General features: G+C 40.3%; 1 protein-coding gene across 1 annotated transcript; it reads right to left on the bottom strand.

Moving 5' to 3' along the window:
- Positions 1-1,129: 1,129 nt before the first annotated feature.
- Positions 1,130-16,357, bottom strand: LOC308242868 (guanylate-binding protein 6-like; the record flags this gene model as incomplete). Its single annotated transcript, XM_080657566.1, has 10 exons — positions 16,153-16,357; positions 15,081-15,208; positions 11,083-11,192; positions 10,681-10,877; positions 7,138-7,383; positions 4,815-5,095; positions 3,897-4,109; positions 2,895-2,997; positions 2,383-2,576; positions 1,130-1,357 (listed from the first exon to the last, which is right to left on the bottom strand). Exons 1-10 carry the CDS (start codon positions 16,340-16,342, stop codon positions 1,130-1,132), a joined length of 1,890 nt encoding a protein of 629 aa, XP_080513692.1. The 5' UTR covers positions 16,343-16,357.
- Between the last annotated feature and the right edge of the window lie 607 nt (positions 16,358-16,964).

Here is a 16,964-nt window from a genome sequence, read left to right as displayed (position 1 = left end):
CCTAAAAGGAAACAAAATGATCTTGCAAATTTTATACTTTCTATACTTTGGCTTAATCTGAAACTCCTAATTGTGCAGGCTGATGTCATTTCTAGAAGCCATGAGAGCTTTCATCATCTAATAGCCATTTTTTACATTTCCTTGTCATTATTATCATTACTAGAACCGGTGCATGGATTTGTGCACCGGTGGGGGTCCCTTGGCCTGCCCTGAAGGGATCAGGCTGAAACAGGCTCTCCAAGATCCCCCCAGGGATCTCGGATTGCAAGAGGGCACAGTCCATGCTGAGGGACCCAGCTGGTGCACAATTGGGGCTGGGGAGGGACCGCGGGAGGGCTCCAGGGCTCCCAATCCCAATTGGCCAGACCTCAGAAGCAAGCTAACCTACCGGGAGAAGCGTCTGCCCCCTGGTCATCAGTGCATGTGATATTGACCAGTCAAATGAACAGTGGGACACTTAGCATATTAGCCTTTTATATGTATAGATTAGTATTACACTTTACATTTTCTTTGATATTTATTTATTTATAAAATTTCTTTACAAGATTCAAAAGAAAGAGTATATAATGAAAAGCATGTGACTTGTTTACCCTGATCCCACCCACTTCTTCCAAGTAGGAACTGATATTATTTCTTTGAGGGTTCCTTTAGATATTTAATGTGTACACATACATATGATTGCACACAGTAATTACATTTTTTTCCTGTAAACACATTATACACTTCTTGTGTACCTCATTTTACAATGTATTTTCAAGATTGTTGTATATTTATAAAAATAGAGCTGAATTCTCTATTTATTGGCTGCATAATGTTCCACCATATGCAAATGTTAAATTTATATTACCAATTTCTATAGATGAATTTATTAGTACTTTCCAAACTTTTGTCATTTAAAGTGATAACTTGATTAATTGTAAGTATATTTATTTAAACATGTATGTTTCATTAAGTAAACATCCTATATCAAAGCATATGGGCATTTATCCTATCTAATGAGGGCTAGACATTGATATCCTTTAGTAGGCACTTTGCATGTTTAAGACTTGGATGAATGAAATCAAAAAGAATACACACCAAAAACAAGCCATAACGTATATCCACATTCTCTACTTTATTTCAAGGAGAACTATTTATCTTTAAATAGTGAGCCAAAGCCTCTCAAAACATGACCAAGAAATTTACCAGATGTAGAAAATATTGAATCAATCTCACTGGCAAGTCTTTCCATGATTTTTGTAATAAAAGGACTATTATCACTTTGAGCAGTATCAATCACATTTCTCAAATGATTGATCTCTGCATTCATATCTTCTGATTTCTTTTTAAATCCTTCTTTAAGCAAATCTTCTTGAACCTAAAAAAAGGTGAGGAGAGAAGTAAAATGTTTTAAATTCATATTTTTCAAAAATTACATTTTATATTTAAGAATGTTTTCCTTCTACTCTTAAAATTGTTCTCTCTTACACAATCAAAGATAATTTTGCAACATGAAATAATCCTGACTTGGACCTAAACACAGAAAGAAAGCATAGTTTACAGTCTCACAAATATTCACATACCTATTGGGTTTTGCTAGAATACTAAGCCTGGCCTGAGGACAAATGTACTGTGTGCCAGTCATAATACCAGTTGAGAAGTAACCTTAATCTGCTCCCACTAATTCTCAGTCCCACTTGGAATAATATGGCCAACCAAAATGCAGAAAAACATGGGAAATTATACATGTTCTAGAACTCTATTATAAACACGTACAGATAGCCAATTAGGAATTCTTCCGTTGCCATATGATAACTTGGGTAGACTCTCCTTACCTGGGAACAACGCAGCAGGTTTGAAGCTGTCACATCCTTGATTTTTTAATCTGGGCATTTATGATAGCTTATTGTCAGCATAGATCTACCTTAGAGTCTTTGGGTGGTAGTAGGGTTCCTGATAATAGGCAATGATCTTGGTAAAGCAAACCAGTTGGTGGTAATAATAAATACATGTATTTCTAATACCTATTTATTCAGGCCAAATAAGATCATTTGACAGCTGTGAGAACAAAACCTCCTGAAACAAGGAGCTTTCTGTCCTTCTGTGGTACATACTCTCTAACTCTGAAAACACCAGGGCACCTCAGCCAGCCAGGGCCTTTTATATTCCACAAGTATTCAGAGATAAGATGCTTGTCCTGACCACTCCAGAGTCTATGCACAGAGATTTCAAAGATATTTTTTACAAAGAAAGGGAACAAGGGGAAGATTCAAGGCTTTAGCAAATCACAAGTAGTAAATGGCAATGGTGTTGCCTCCATGGTCTTGCTGTAACCTTCTCCATCCCACCTGAGGTACCAGGACAATGACCACGGAGCACTACTGAGGCCACGGCAGGACTTACCTTCAATTTATGCTCCAACATCATATTCTGCTCTCTTAGTATATTCTCTCTTTCCTTCTCCATCTTCTCCTTCAGTTGCAATATATTTTCCTCGCGACTCCTCTTCTGTGCCTCCATCTGCTGCTGCTGCTCCTGTAGTTTCTGTCTCATCAGCTCCTGTTCCTTCTCAGCTGCCTCCTTCTTGGCCCGCTCCACTGCCCCAGGGAGGTTTGAGAGAGGGAGGAAAATTAAGTGAGGACTAATCTCTACCCTCCTGAACTCTGAGAACAAACCAAACTGGAAGGGGAGGTGGGAAGACTCTGAATTGCTCCCTTGTCCACACCATCAAGAGCACATTTCAGAGTGTGATGGGAAAGGCCCTGGCTGGCTGAGGTGCCCTGGTGTTTTCAGAGTTAGAGAGTATGTACCACAGAAGGACAAAAAGCTCCTTGTTTCAGGAGGTTTTGTTCTCACAGCTGTCAAAGGACACTGCAGGTACCTGCCACCCATTGTGACCCCAGCCTGCCCCTTACCTGCCATGACCTTCATCTCATCTGTGAGCGCTTTGTCTGCCTGCAGGATGGAATTCTCTGTTGCTGCCTGCGACTGCAGGAACCTATAGAGAACCTCATTTGCCTGAGGAGACAAGAAGGAACAATAGTGCTGCAAAACGAAGTATGTCCATGTAACTTTTCCTTCCTGATTAAAACTGCATCATGTCTCCACACAGTTTCCAAACTCCTTAGAGCAACAGGGGCTCTTCATACACCCTGCAGTCTCTCTCCCAGTGTTACTTTCTACTCTTCGCTCTGCATTCTAGACAGTGAGAACCACATTCAGTTCTACAAACCCACTATCTCTGTTGCTTTTGTATATTTGCTTTCCAGGGAGAAATGTTATCTCCAATTAGTGCTCCTGCTCTCCTTTGCCACTTGCTGACTGTAACTCTAGGCAAGTCATTTTAACCCATCTCTGCCTCTCAGTTCACTTGTATAAAATGTTGAAAAAAAGTATAGATGCTTCCTAATGCTATATAAAGGATAAAATTAAAATTCTAGAGAAAGAGCTCAATATTATGTCTTAACAGTCAAAGTTCAGTAAATATTAATTGCATTGTTACTTAATGTTATTACTTGTACCATCACCTACATAGCCAATTATCTCAGGTTCATAAGTATGATAACCCTGTGTGCAACTGTCTACATGTTTGACTTCCTTTTCTCTTTTGATCAGCCTTAAGTACAAAGGCTCTGACTTTAACCTGTAAATTGTCTGCCTTTGACACACTGAATATAATATTGTTAGAAGGAAATGATTATTACTCTTGTGTCTCTTATGGATTTCAGAAATCTATATTCATTTTTGAGAGTGGGCATTTTGATTCTCTATAGAAAGAAAGACAAAATAATGGGCCTTCAATGCTAAAAGAGTCATGATATCCCCATGATATTACCCACAACTGATGCTGTGACCGATTTCCAGGAGACCCTCTTGACTTTAATCTGTAGGATCCTTATGCTCCCCTTATTCCTCACCTTCACTCCTTTCCTGGGCACTTGCCAGTAGTCCTGTTCAATCCTTTCCTTTGTTTCCATGTAGAGCTTGAGACCACCAGGAACAGAGAAAATGCCTGCTGAAATATCTTCCATTAGGGACTTGGAAAGCTGCTCAAGTTTATCCTGACAGTATTTAACAGATGCCTCTTCATTCTGTAGCAAGAACTTATCCTGCTTATCCTTTATGATTTCCTGAAAGGGATGTATAGAGGGCTGTCACCAGGAGAAAGGAACACAGGAGAAAAAATTCCAAAGAATCTGGTGGAAGGAAGTCTAGCTGTGGTCCTCATGAGAAAAGCATTCTGTTGGAGAAGGACATGGAATAAAACAGGAATTGCAAAGCTTCCTTTACTCACAACCCTGAAAAGTCCATGTGAGGCAGGGGAAAGCTTCTAACCCCCTTGGGTCTCAGGTTCTTCATCAAAAATGTTGGTGTTGAGTTCCCTTATCTCTATGGCTGCCGGCAGCTGTAACTTTTGTTAATTCCATCTTCAATGACACAGTGATACAACAAGAAGCCATAGGAGTTGAAAACAGCCTGGTATGAGGGTCTGTTAAGAGACATTTTGTTCCTGAGAGTGGGAGAGTCCCTCAAGAAAGTGACTAGCCGAGGAATGACTGCTGGGTGTTCAGGGCAGGCTTGAATTCAAAATAAGTATTCAGTTCAGAAAGACATCTATACTGATTATCAGAGACCAGAGAAATGTTTACATAAAGTACCTGAGGTTTGGAGGGGAGAGGAAAAGAAAATGCAGGCTTTTGAAACTCTATCCTTCTTAAGAATCCAGACTACTCGATCCATGAGTGAGGGAGGAGGTCTGGGGTCAGAAAAGTTCTTCCAGGCTTAATTTACAATGTAAAGGTCACAAAGGGTAAATAAATACTAAGAGAAAGTACCACAAGATTCTTCTGGAACTCCTGGTTGTCATCCTTGAAGGAGTTCTCCATGAAGATTGCAATGGCTTCCTTCTCACAGGCTGTATGCAGGTCCAGAAGCTCCTGCAGGGAGTGTGTGGGGAAGTTCACTCTCTGGGCCATCTGCTCACTGTAGTGGTCGGCTGCCTTCTGAACGGCCCTGGAGTTCTCAATTTGGGCGAGAGTTGTCATTGCATTCTCCAAACAAGGCACTGATCCATTGTTGATGGCATCCACATAAGTCACCACCAGAGACCTTAGACCTAATAAGCCAGGAAATTTAAGGGATAAATATCAATTTATCACTTAACAGGATCCATTTATGTGAAACTACATTTCTAAATCTCTCTTTCTGACTTTCTGTCTCTTTCTCTCTCATACAAACACACATATATGCACACATACACACACACACACATGCATACATATACACACAAACACACCAATTCCTTCTACTATTATTGGAGTACACAGTTAGATATTAATAAGAGACCAGGGAGCTAATGGAATCAGAATCTGATAAAGCATGACTAAGTAGGAAAAAACAGCCTTACAGTTACTCTGTGGAGTCCACCCAACTAACCAGGATGGGAGAAAAATGGCACAGAGGTAAAATTTCTGTACTAAGTACCTGTGAGGTAGAAGCCAAATAACCAAGCGGAACTAAGAAGAAAGTGCAAAAAGAGCCAAAATGCGGACCATAGGTGGGGGAGGGCACAAACCTGGGAAAAGATTGCATAGGGGAAGGCACAAGCCCTGAAGAAGACATGAAACAGATTGGATAGTTTTAAAGACAGCCTGCTCTTTCCCAAACCCAAATATATATGGGGAAGCTTAACAAATACCTCAGGGCAGCAGCTGCCCTCTAGCCTGCCAGCTCTCTGTCTGCCTGAGAGTGTACTTTGCTTTTCACTTTAATAAACCTTGCCATTATTGCATAAAACTCCTCCTACATCAGGGTCCCTGAAATTCCTTTCACACAATACCACAGAAGAACATATTTCCTCCAGTAACACTATTGTCCCATTGACTCTTAATTTTTATGTTTCTTTATACCATAAGGCTAAAATAATTCAATATACTCCTTTATCTAACATACTAAAGGGTATCTGGAAAACATAATTTCCCATTGAAAATCTTAGAAGCAAATTGTAGACAGATGAGGCAGGGTAAATGTGATCCTATTTTTTTCTGAATTCTGAAGATTCCCATAAATTTTCAGAGCTTTATGGGCTAATGTGCATTATTAAATTGCTGTAAATGCCCAAAATATCTTATGTATTCTTCTTGCAACTCTCATCTTATCTAATAAAGAGGGAATATTCAAATTGACCATCACACCGTAACGGTCAAGATGGCTGCTCCCACAATGGAGGCAGGGATTCAGTAACACAAGATGGCTGTGACCACAGTGGAGGCCAAGTTCCTATAACGAGCCTTAACGAGCAGGGACCTGAGGCTACATGGGGCTGGGCTGGGGCAGGGGACCTGAAGCTGCACCACCTGCCTGGTGGGGCTTGACAGGGGACCTCAGACCGTGCCCCACACCTGGCAGGGCTTGATGGGGACCTCAAGGTATGCCCCTGCCCTGGCTCAGGGCAGGGGACCTCAGGCCGTGCACCCCACCCCAGGCTGGGGGACCTGAGGCTGAGCCCCCCACCCGGCAGGGCTTGACGGGGGACCTAAGGCTATGCCTCCCATCCAGCAGGGCTTGGTGGGGGCCCTGAGGCTACACCCCCCGCCTGGCAGGGCTTGACGGGTCTGGATCTTGCCCAATGGGGGTGGGGCCAGCCGGGTCTGAGGCACACACGGTTGTGTGGGGACTTGACTCTGGGTCCTGCAGCACACCCCAGACTCTGACAAGAGGAAGATTTTCATATACATTTTACTAATTTTCTTTCATCCCTGAAACTTCTATTATAAAGGGCAAATAGCAATATTAAAATATTTCCTCTAATTAATTCCCTTTTAATGTGCACAAATTTCATGCACCAGGCCACTAGTACATTATAAAGAACTTCAACTGAGAAAACAGTATATTCTGTTTTTTATCCCCAGTTAGTGATTCATTAAGATTAGAAGATTTTTATATGTATGGATACTGCAGATTTTGCTGATAAAGGTTGTAATTTTGGAGACAAATTTGTAAACACCCAAAAGTATGATAAGTACACAATTGTATTCATGGAGTATGAACATCTATGACTCATAATTCCATATAGAATCAAAAAGAAATCCTAGAGAACACATCCTATAATATATTAAAAAAATATGAAGCCCCACAAAATGTGAAATGGAGACTCACGTTTCCCACTGATCATGATTCCCTCTCTGAGGGTCTTGGTCCTTGCCTGGGTGAAGATGTAAGAACAGAAATTCTTTGTTTCTTCCTTGAAGTTAGGATCCAGTTGGTTTTCTGCAATCTTCTCAATATTGGCTAGGAGTTTTTTGTCATTTGTTGGCCGGTCAAAGACAAAACACTTCCGCCTTGGAAAGAAATGCCGGATGCACTCTCTTGGGAGATTAGATATTTGAGCTTTGTGACTCATGCCTGAAAGATTAAAACAAACAAAAACAAAACAGGTATTACAGTAGTAGCAGACTTAGGACAAGGGATCTAAAGATTTTTATGACAGGGATTTTTGTATCTTTGAGGCATTCTCTCTGTATAACTTGTTTATAACTTCTTTAGCATGGACATCCAAATGATTTTTTAACATCAAATATACCATTACACAACTCTGGGGAAAATTTTTTGAAGACATCAACATGGTTAAAAAACAACAACAATGACCTGTTGTTGCTATCAGACCTAAAAATGGAAGAGTATTGTGTATATTGTCTATATCGCTTACAGAATGAATAACAGAAACATGGGTCAAACGTATGTTTTTGGTCTATTTGATCCCATGAGGAAATGAAGCTGTGGATCAAAATGAAGAGCCCAAACAATAATTAATGAAGCAATGTTAGAAATAACACCAGATTATTTAAGGAAAACAGTTTAGATGCTAAAAATGAAGTGTACAGCATTAGCTTTTAAAAAAATAAAATCCTCTGAAGAGTGAAGAGTAAATGTAGCTAAAACGTAATTTTAAGATACCACTATTAATCTCTAAATTCTTTAAGGTAAAGAATTATATTTCATCTTATAGCTTTGCTGTGTAGCCTATTTCTCATTGACTTGAGAAACCATAAATAGAAACATTAAATCAAGAGTGTATAAATCAGAAGTGATATTTCTTTCAAGATTTCATCAGATAACTACATGCCCAGGTAAATAGAACCCATTCATATATTTTTATTATTTTGAAATTATAGCATGGGTAAATATGTGGAAATGGAAAAAAGCTATGATACGGAAAGAAAGATTTACCATAATTAAAATTTCTATAATGCCCAAAGGAATCTATGGATTCAACACAATCCCTCTCAAAATACCAATAGTGTTTCTCACATCACGATAATAAATAATACAAAAATGTATATGAGGCCATAAAAGACCCTGAATAGCCACAGAAATACTGAGAAAGAAGGACAAAGTTGGAGGTATCATGCTACCTGATCTCAAACTATAATACAATGCTATGGTAATCAAAACAGCATAGTGCTGGAATAAAAACAGACATATAAATCAATGGAACATGGCAGAGTCCAGAAATAAACCCACACAAATATGATCAATGAATAGATGACAAAGGAGGCAAAACAACATACAATGGGGTAAAGATAGTTTATTCAATACATGGTGTGGGGAAAATTGGACAAATACACACACAAAAATGAAAGTACATGACCTTACACCATATACAAGAATAAGCTCAAAATGGATTAAAGGCTTAAATGTAAGTCTCAAAATTATAAAATTACTATAAGAAAACAAAGGAAGTAAAATCTCAGATATTTTTCTTAGCAATGTATTTCTTTTCATATCTTTCCTCTGGTAAGGGAAACAAAATAAATAAACAAATGGGACTACAGCAAGCTAAATAGTTTTTGCACAGCAAAGAAAGCCATAAACAAACAAACCACCTGAAAGGGAGAATATTTTCTCCAATGACACATCTAATAAGGGGTTAATATCCAAAATTTATAAAGTACTTATACTATTCACCATAGGAACAAACAATCTGATTTAAAAGTGAGCTGAGGACCTGAATAAAAACTTCTCCAAAGAGGACATACCGTGGCCAATATAGGTATGAAAAGATGTTCAACATTGTTAATCATCAGAGAAATGCAAGTTAAAACCACAATGAGATATCACCTCATGCTGGTCTGAATGGCTCTCGTCAATAAATCAACAAAGAATACGTGTTGGCACTGTTGGTGGGTATGCATATTTGTACAGTTACTATGGAAAAGAGAACGGAGGTTTCTCAAAAGAATTAAAAATAGAACTACCTTATGGCCCAGTGACTTTACTCCTGGTTATATATATGAAGAAATCTAAAACACTAATTCAAAAAGAAAATATGACTCCTATATTCATTGCAGCATTATTTACAATAGCCAAGATATGGAAGTAACCTAAGTGCCCAAGAACAGACAAGTAGATAAAGAATAGGTAGTACATACAGTATACACAATGGAATACTACTCTATCATAAAAAGGAATGAAATTGTATGCTCAGTGAAATAAGTTAGAGAAAGAAAAATATCATATGATTTCACTTATATGTGGATTCTGAAGAACAAAATAAACAAACAAAATTGAAATAGATTAATAGATACCGAGAAAAAATAGATACTGATGCCTGCATGAAGAGAGGAGCACAGGAGGGGGGGAATGGGGCCAGTTGGGGGCGACCAGGCTGGCAGGGGAGCAGTTAGGCATTAATCAGGCTGGCAGGGGCGTGGTTAGGGGGTGATCAGGCTGGTAAGCAGAAGCAGTTAGGCACAATCAGGCAGGCAGGCAGGCAAGTGGTTGGGAGCCAGCAGTCCCAGTTTGTGAGAGGAATGTCCGACTGCCAGTTTAGGCCCGATCCCACAGAGGGGTCCCAGATTGAAGAGGGTGCAGGCTGGGCTGAGGGACACCCCGCCCTGCCCTGGTGCACAAATTCTGTGCACCGGGGCTCTAGTAGTTAATAAAATTGCAATAACTATGCATTGTGCCAGGTGGGTACTTGAAATATAGTGGAGATCTAGTTGTAAATTATGTGTTATCTAACCACTATGCTATGTATATTTGAAAATAACACAAAATGATATTGAGTTTAAACTACAGTTGAAAAAGAGAATTATTTTTAAAATAAAATATCTATGATATATAAATTAAAATTATATTCTGATAATTATCAAAAAATACACAAAAGGATAGACTGAAAAGACAAAATATACTTCTTCAGGATTATTAGAACATAAAGTCATTTTGATAGATTACATATGTATAAAGACATTAAAAAGTTATATGCCCATTTTAGATGAATTATATCTAATTACATGAAAGGTATTTTTAATTAGATAAGCTTTTCATTGTAATTTTATGCCTACCAAGTATCTGATCAGCTGTTTTCCTCAACACGGAAAAGCAGAAACTAAAGTAATAAATATAAGTGTCTGGTCTTTAGAAGGCTTTACTACCACTGTATTCAAAGTTACAATTGGATTCTAAATTACTATGTGTAAAGAACAAATTGGTTATGAAATGGGTTATGAATAGTTTTACTCTACTTTAGGCTCTACTTTTCTTAAGTAAACTTAAACTCCAGTCCATAAAGCTTTTCACCCCATTCCCAGCCACCATTTCTGCAGACTTCTAGTCTCAAGTACAAATGCAACTCCAGACATGATGTTTAGTACCTCCCATCTGTATTGGACCATCCACTGCCCAGCCATGCTCTGTTACCTGAAATTAGCTTCAAGGCATTCTCCAGGTACTCATCTTCTGTGATAGGGTGACCATTTAATTCTAGCTCCAGGGAGAAATCCCGTACAGTCCAGATAAAGTCTGGAAAGAAACTCACAAACTCTATTGAATCTTCTATTCCATCTGGTGTGGGGGAGGATTTTGCCCTGATGAGTTCTGTCAGCTCTGTCACATAACTAGGACCTGGCTAAGGAAAATAAACTTTCTACCCACAATTCCCACATTTCTCTCATTAAAAGAAAGAGTATTATAAACACTCTCTTTCACTCTGGTTCCTTTTGGTCTACCAAAGGCAACTAAGTGAGAGGGAAGGAGAAACTGACTGGATCTCCATTCCCATAGCCTCCATGACACATGGAGATTGGGTTCCTGGAAAGATACTGCAGCTGCTCCAGGGCCTGGTGGTTGATGGTGCTCAGGCTGTTGTAGACGAAGCTGCTACACAGAAGCACGGCCAGGGCAAAGATCCACGAGTCATTCTTAGGGTCGCCCTGGAAGTACATTAGGGCAAGACATTCAGGGTTTACCCTATAGAAATTCATTCAGACACTAAGTCTAACAGTCCTTCACTTTATTTCAGGTATGTACTCACCATGCAAACAAGTAAGTTTGAAGATGGGCATAAATATACATATTAACTTTAACAATTACAAAGACATTTCTTGTGACTATGCTTCTTTCATATATAAAAGGATTTTGTCATCACAGGGTTTTCTTTTTAATGAAGTGGATGAAATAAATAACATATAAAGTAATTTAGTGCAGTACCTAGTGTGCTATTATATTTAAATGAACGGTGTTAGCACATATTTATTCTACATATATTTGTTGGTCATGGACTCTATAAAATATTCCATAATTAACGTAACTAGGGATGTATTCAAGAAATATTTATGGGAAGCTACTGAATATTTCTACTGTTGTTAAAATTAAAAAGCAGTTTAAAATGATAAATATTACTTTCATAATGACTATTTCAAAGCATAACAAACATCTATAGCAATGAATATTACAAGGATAATATCTATACAATGCTTACATTAATATAACATATATAAGCATTGAAAACTTTAGCTATAGTAGTAAATGAAGGATGGGAGGGAAGACATCAACAAAAAAACTTGTATGCATATATGCACAAAATATGGACACTGACAATAGCGCGCCAAAGGCCTGCAGAGGGGATAGATGGTGGTCAATAGGAGGGGAAGAAGGAAAAAATATGTAATACTTTCAATAATAAATATAAATTTTAAGAAGTTTTAAAGTAAAATTTACAAGTCCATTATGGAAAACCAGAGCTCTGAAAGTTGGAAAATTTTATATAACATGAAGTCTTCCTCAGCACATTGATTGAAAATTAAAGACTTAGCAGAGTGTGAATTTGATTAAATGAAGGTAACCTGCAGGTGGGAAGATCCACAGAAGCAAAAGTAGATATGGCAGCATAGAGAAGTCTTTTCAATAAAAGTAGAGTTATTTGATCTGACTGGAACATAGGGTAGGTCAAGAAGTTAAAGCTGGATAGTGAGCCTCGTGCAACCAGATGAAAGACCTTAAAGGAGGGGTTAATTTGTGTGTATAAAATACAGCAGGTCTAAATAACGGCACAATACAGAATTTTTGTTTTTTTATAAACACTGTCTAAAGTTGTTGCCCAGAGCAAAAGTGGAAAATACCTAGAAAATTTCAGAGTGAAATGCTGATTTGCTTATTTACATTCCAAAGCCCAATTTAAAAAATGACTATAATAAGAAGTGGCACTTATGACACACAATAGGTTATTTAGTCAGCATGATTGTTTGATACTAGAGGCCCAGTGCACGAAATTCATGCATGGTGCGGGGGTGGTGTCCCTCAACCCAGCCTGCCCCCTCTCCACTCTGGGACCCCTCAAGGGATGTCCGACTGCCCGTTTAGGCCCGATCCCACCGGGATGGGGCCCACCGAAATTGGGCCTAAACGGGCAGTCGGACATCCCTCTTACAATCCAGGACTGCTGGCTCCCAACTGCTCGCCTGCCTGCCTTCCTGATTGCCCCGAATTGCTTCTACCTGCCAGCCTGATCACTCCCTAACCACTCCCCTGCCAGCCTGATTGATGCCTAACTGCTCCCCTGCCAGCCCATTTGCCCCTAACTACCCTCCCTTGCAGGCCTGGGTCCCCCCCAACTGTCCTTCCCTGCAGGCCCAGTCACCCCCCACTTCCCTCCTCTGCTGGCCTGGTCACCCCTAACTGCCCTCCCCTGCAGGCTTTATTGCCCCCGACTGCCCTCCCCTGCTGGCCTGATTGACCACAACTGCCCTCCCTTGCAGGCCTGGTCCCTCCCAACTGCCCTCCCCTGCTGGCCATCTTGTGGTTGCTCTTTTGTGTCCACATGGGGACAGGATCTTTGACCACATGGGGGCAGCCATCCTGTGTGTTGGAGTGATGGTCAATTTGCATATTACTCTTTTATTAGATAGGATAGAGGGCTGGTGCATGGGTGGGGGCCAGTTGGTTTGCCCTGAAGGGTGTCCCGGATCAGGGTGGAGGTTCCTTGGGGCATGGGGCGGCCTGGGCAAAGGGCCTGTGGTGGTTTGCAGGTCAGCCATGCCCTCCGGCAACCCAAGTGGAGGCCCAGATATCTGGGATTTATTTATCTTTTACAATTGAAACTTTGTAGCCTGGAGCAGAGCCAAGCCTTCTGCTCGCTCCGTGGCGGCAGCCATTTCTGATGGGATTTATGTATCTTCTATAATTGAAACTTTGTAGCCTTAAGCGGAGGCCAAGCCAGGCCAGCGCTGCAGAAGCTTGGCTTCCTCCATCACCGGGGGCAACCCTAGCCTCCTGCTCTCTCCAGCTCCGTGGCTGCCGCCATTTTTGTTGGGATTTATTTATCTTCTATAATTGAAACTTTGTAGCCTGGAATGGAGGCCTGGGCCATCCAGGGTGTGTGGAAAGCTTGGCTTCCTCCATCACCGGAGAAACCCAAGCCTCCCTTCTGCTCTCTCCATAGCCGCAGCCATCTTGGTTGGGTTAATTTGCATACTCAGTCCTGATTGGCTGGTGGGCTTTGGCTTGTGGGCATGTCTTGTGGGTGTAACGGAGTGATGGTTAATTTGCATATTATTCTCTTATTTGATAGGATACTTTACAATAAAGAGCTAATACGCTAATTAGAGTGGACAGCCAAATGACCTTTCAGAACAACCTGCCAGAACGACCAGAGGGTGGGGGTGGGGCCAGTGAGCTTTCACCTCTAGGCCAGCCATGGTAGTCCCATCGCCCCCCCTCCCCTTCCACAGAGGCAGTGGGAGAGGCGGTGGTTTGTGCCAGTCTAGTCCTGGCACCACACCTTCCACAGAGGTGGCCGCAGAGGAGCGGTCCTAAGCTGCAATTGGATATCCCCCAAGGGCTCTCCGGCTGCCAGAGGAATGTCTGACTGCCAGATTAGGCACCATCCCCCAGGGAGTGGGCCTAAGCTGGCAGGTGGACATCCCCCCCTTAGGGATCCTGCACTGGGAGAGGGTGCAAGTGGGGCTGAGGGACCACACGAGTGCACGAATTTTCATGCACCAGGACTCTAGTATAAAAATAATCACAGCCCTAACCAGTTTGGCTCAGTGGATAGAATGTCAGCCTGCAGACTCAAGGGTCCCAGGTTTGATTCCGGTCAAGAGCATGTACCTTGGTTGTGGGCACATACCCACTAGGGAGTGTGCAGGTGGAGGCAGATCGATGTTTCTCTCTCATCAATGTTTCTAACTCTCTAACCCTCTCCCTTCCTCTCTGTAAAAAATCTATAAAATATATTTTAAAAATTAAAATAAAAACAAAATTTTAAGTCTTCTTTGGGTAGAAATAGAAAGTTGTAGAAATTTAGTTACTATTTCCAAATAAGTCTCAAACAAAAGAAGAAAAGGAGAAATCATTCATTTTACCCTTTAGTAGAAAAGTAAAATATCAAAGACCCATCTTAAAATGTTGTAGGATAACCACATGCTTTTATAGAGCTATCTCATTCAGAGGTGTCTCAGATCTTCCAGAATGCTAGATGAGTGCTTGGTGAACTTCACCAGAGGACCAAAGACTCTTTGAGGACAGGGCTTTTACATGGGTCACTAGTATCTACAGTACTAACTTAGAGACCTAGAAATATTGTGCTCAGGAACTGTTTACTAAATTGAATCAAATTATTCATGAGTGCCTAGAAATAGAAAAAAAATTGCTCAATGTACCATGACACCTTAACTAGAAATAAGAGTTAAACAACTGAGAATTTGCCTGATATATAGTTGGATTTCTAGATTTCAAAAATTGATCAAGCAGTTAAGTTAAAGAGTTCATTATGATAAAATCCATAATGAAACAATTTTGTCTTTAACTCTCTGCCTTACCTTTTCCACATCGCCCAGGCCCTCAGTGTCTAGAAGGACCAGAGTGCAATCAGGCTTATAGGGGTGAGGCACACACCACATCCAGATGCCCTTGGTTTGAGACTGCACCGTAGAGCCCAGAGGGAAACCTATAAAAGAAGAGGAGACCCAACCCACAGAGACAATAGACAATCTAAGCAGCCAAGGGACTATAAAATCAGACTTTTGGGAATGGAAGTACCCCAGAATATAAGATGGTGCTTTCTCTATTTTGTAAGAATTCTTTACTTTGTGTGTCATCTATTTGAAGGAGGAGATGAATGTTAACTGTGAAAATGATACCCAATAAGAGCTCACAATGGAGGTGAAGTGCATCCATGAATCAGACATAATAAATGTCATTGAATACCATATAAGAGCATTTTAAAGAATGGTCCAGTAAAGGCCAAATAGAAGTCGATAGAAGAGAGATGTCTAAAGAAAAAGAAATTGAGATAATATTTTTCCAATCAAAGTGATAAAAATAAAAATGGCAAATGGTGTGGGAAAGGTTGTTAACAACAATGGGATGTGAACTCACAAAAATCTTTAAACATGATGATAGGTATGAAAATGTCTTTATACATTAATGGGAATATTCTATAGAGAGAGCAAAACATGTTACAAGCAAGAGAGGAGGCACAATTTCAAGATCTCAGTGTTGGCACAGGTAAAAGGAGTCTATGCATAACTATGAGGGATTTTCCTTAACAGGAGTAAAACCTGAATATGGTAATAGAATATATTAAAGTAATAATTTAGTGGTAAGAATTAAACTTAGAAGTTTGTTTTGTTGAGAGGAGTGTAGTTATCACTTCATGTAACCAGGGAAGAAAACTAATAAGCTGTGATATAGTTAGAGTAAAAACAATTGGCCTCTGCCTAAGATAATACTCATTAAGGTAGTAATTTATTAGTAAGAATTAGAATTAGTAGATTGGTTTATTGAAAGAAATTTCGCTCTTTCTTCATGTGCCTAGTGAAAAAAAAAAAAAAAAAAGACACTGATATAGCTAGAGTCAAAGAATTGTCCTCTGCCTGAGACACCACTCACCGTGATTCTGTCCTGCAAGCCGATTCATCAAGTAGGATTTGCCTGTACGATACAGTCCTGCAATGGCCACGACCACCACTGGCTGAGAAATCTGGTCAAGAATCTCTAGAGCTTCCTGATTCACTGACAGATGCTCATTGTTGTTTTCCACCAGACAAATGGGGGCCATCATGTTGGGAGTAGATGCCATGGCAACCTGCAAACCTAGAAGAACATCCCAGTGGAAATAAGCTTACAATGTTATTCTCTGAAACAGAGTTGTGCAAAGCACCCATCACCTTAAGACAGTGTTCGTGTTCTACTTTGATTCTGACACAGTAGCATAGGCCAAGCCCTACAGTGAAAAATTCATCTATTTTTAATTCTATAATTACAGTGAATCTCTGCAAGGACCAAAGTGTTCCCAATGCTGTGAGGACCTCAGATTGAATGTTATTGCTGGCACTGGGCAGCCACATCTTGTAATGCAGTCGAGTGGCTCTACCCTATGTCAGGGTCACCACTGAGAAGCAAACCCATCACCTAATGTGAACATCCTCTCCCCAAACTTAAGGTTTAACCAGCTGCTAAGAGGATGCTGAGGAAGGACCTGACTGGGACCAGAGCGACCTGAAGACATAGCCAAGAAATTTTAAGGCACAGGTTTCATGCATTGCTGGAGGCTAATTCCATGAGATCATAACTATGCAAGAAGTTCATCAGAAGGCTAATGGATTTTGGTGCTGCAGCAGGGCTGAAAATCTGCATATTTCCTGCTGATGAACAGATGTATGCATTTCCCCTAACCTGATAATCCTTTACTGTTTACCAAA

The sequence above is a fragment of the Plecotus auritus genome, assembly GCF_963455305.1.
Source record: "Plecotus auritus genome assembly, chromosome: 2".
In the NCBI taxonomy this organism is placed as follows: Eukaryota; Metazoa; Chordata; class Mammalia; order Chiroptera; family Vespertilionidae; genus Plecotus; species Plecotus auritus.
Note: the sequence above shows the minus strand (reverse complement) of the source record. Positions and strands in the feature narration are given on the sequence as shown.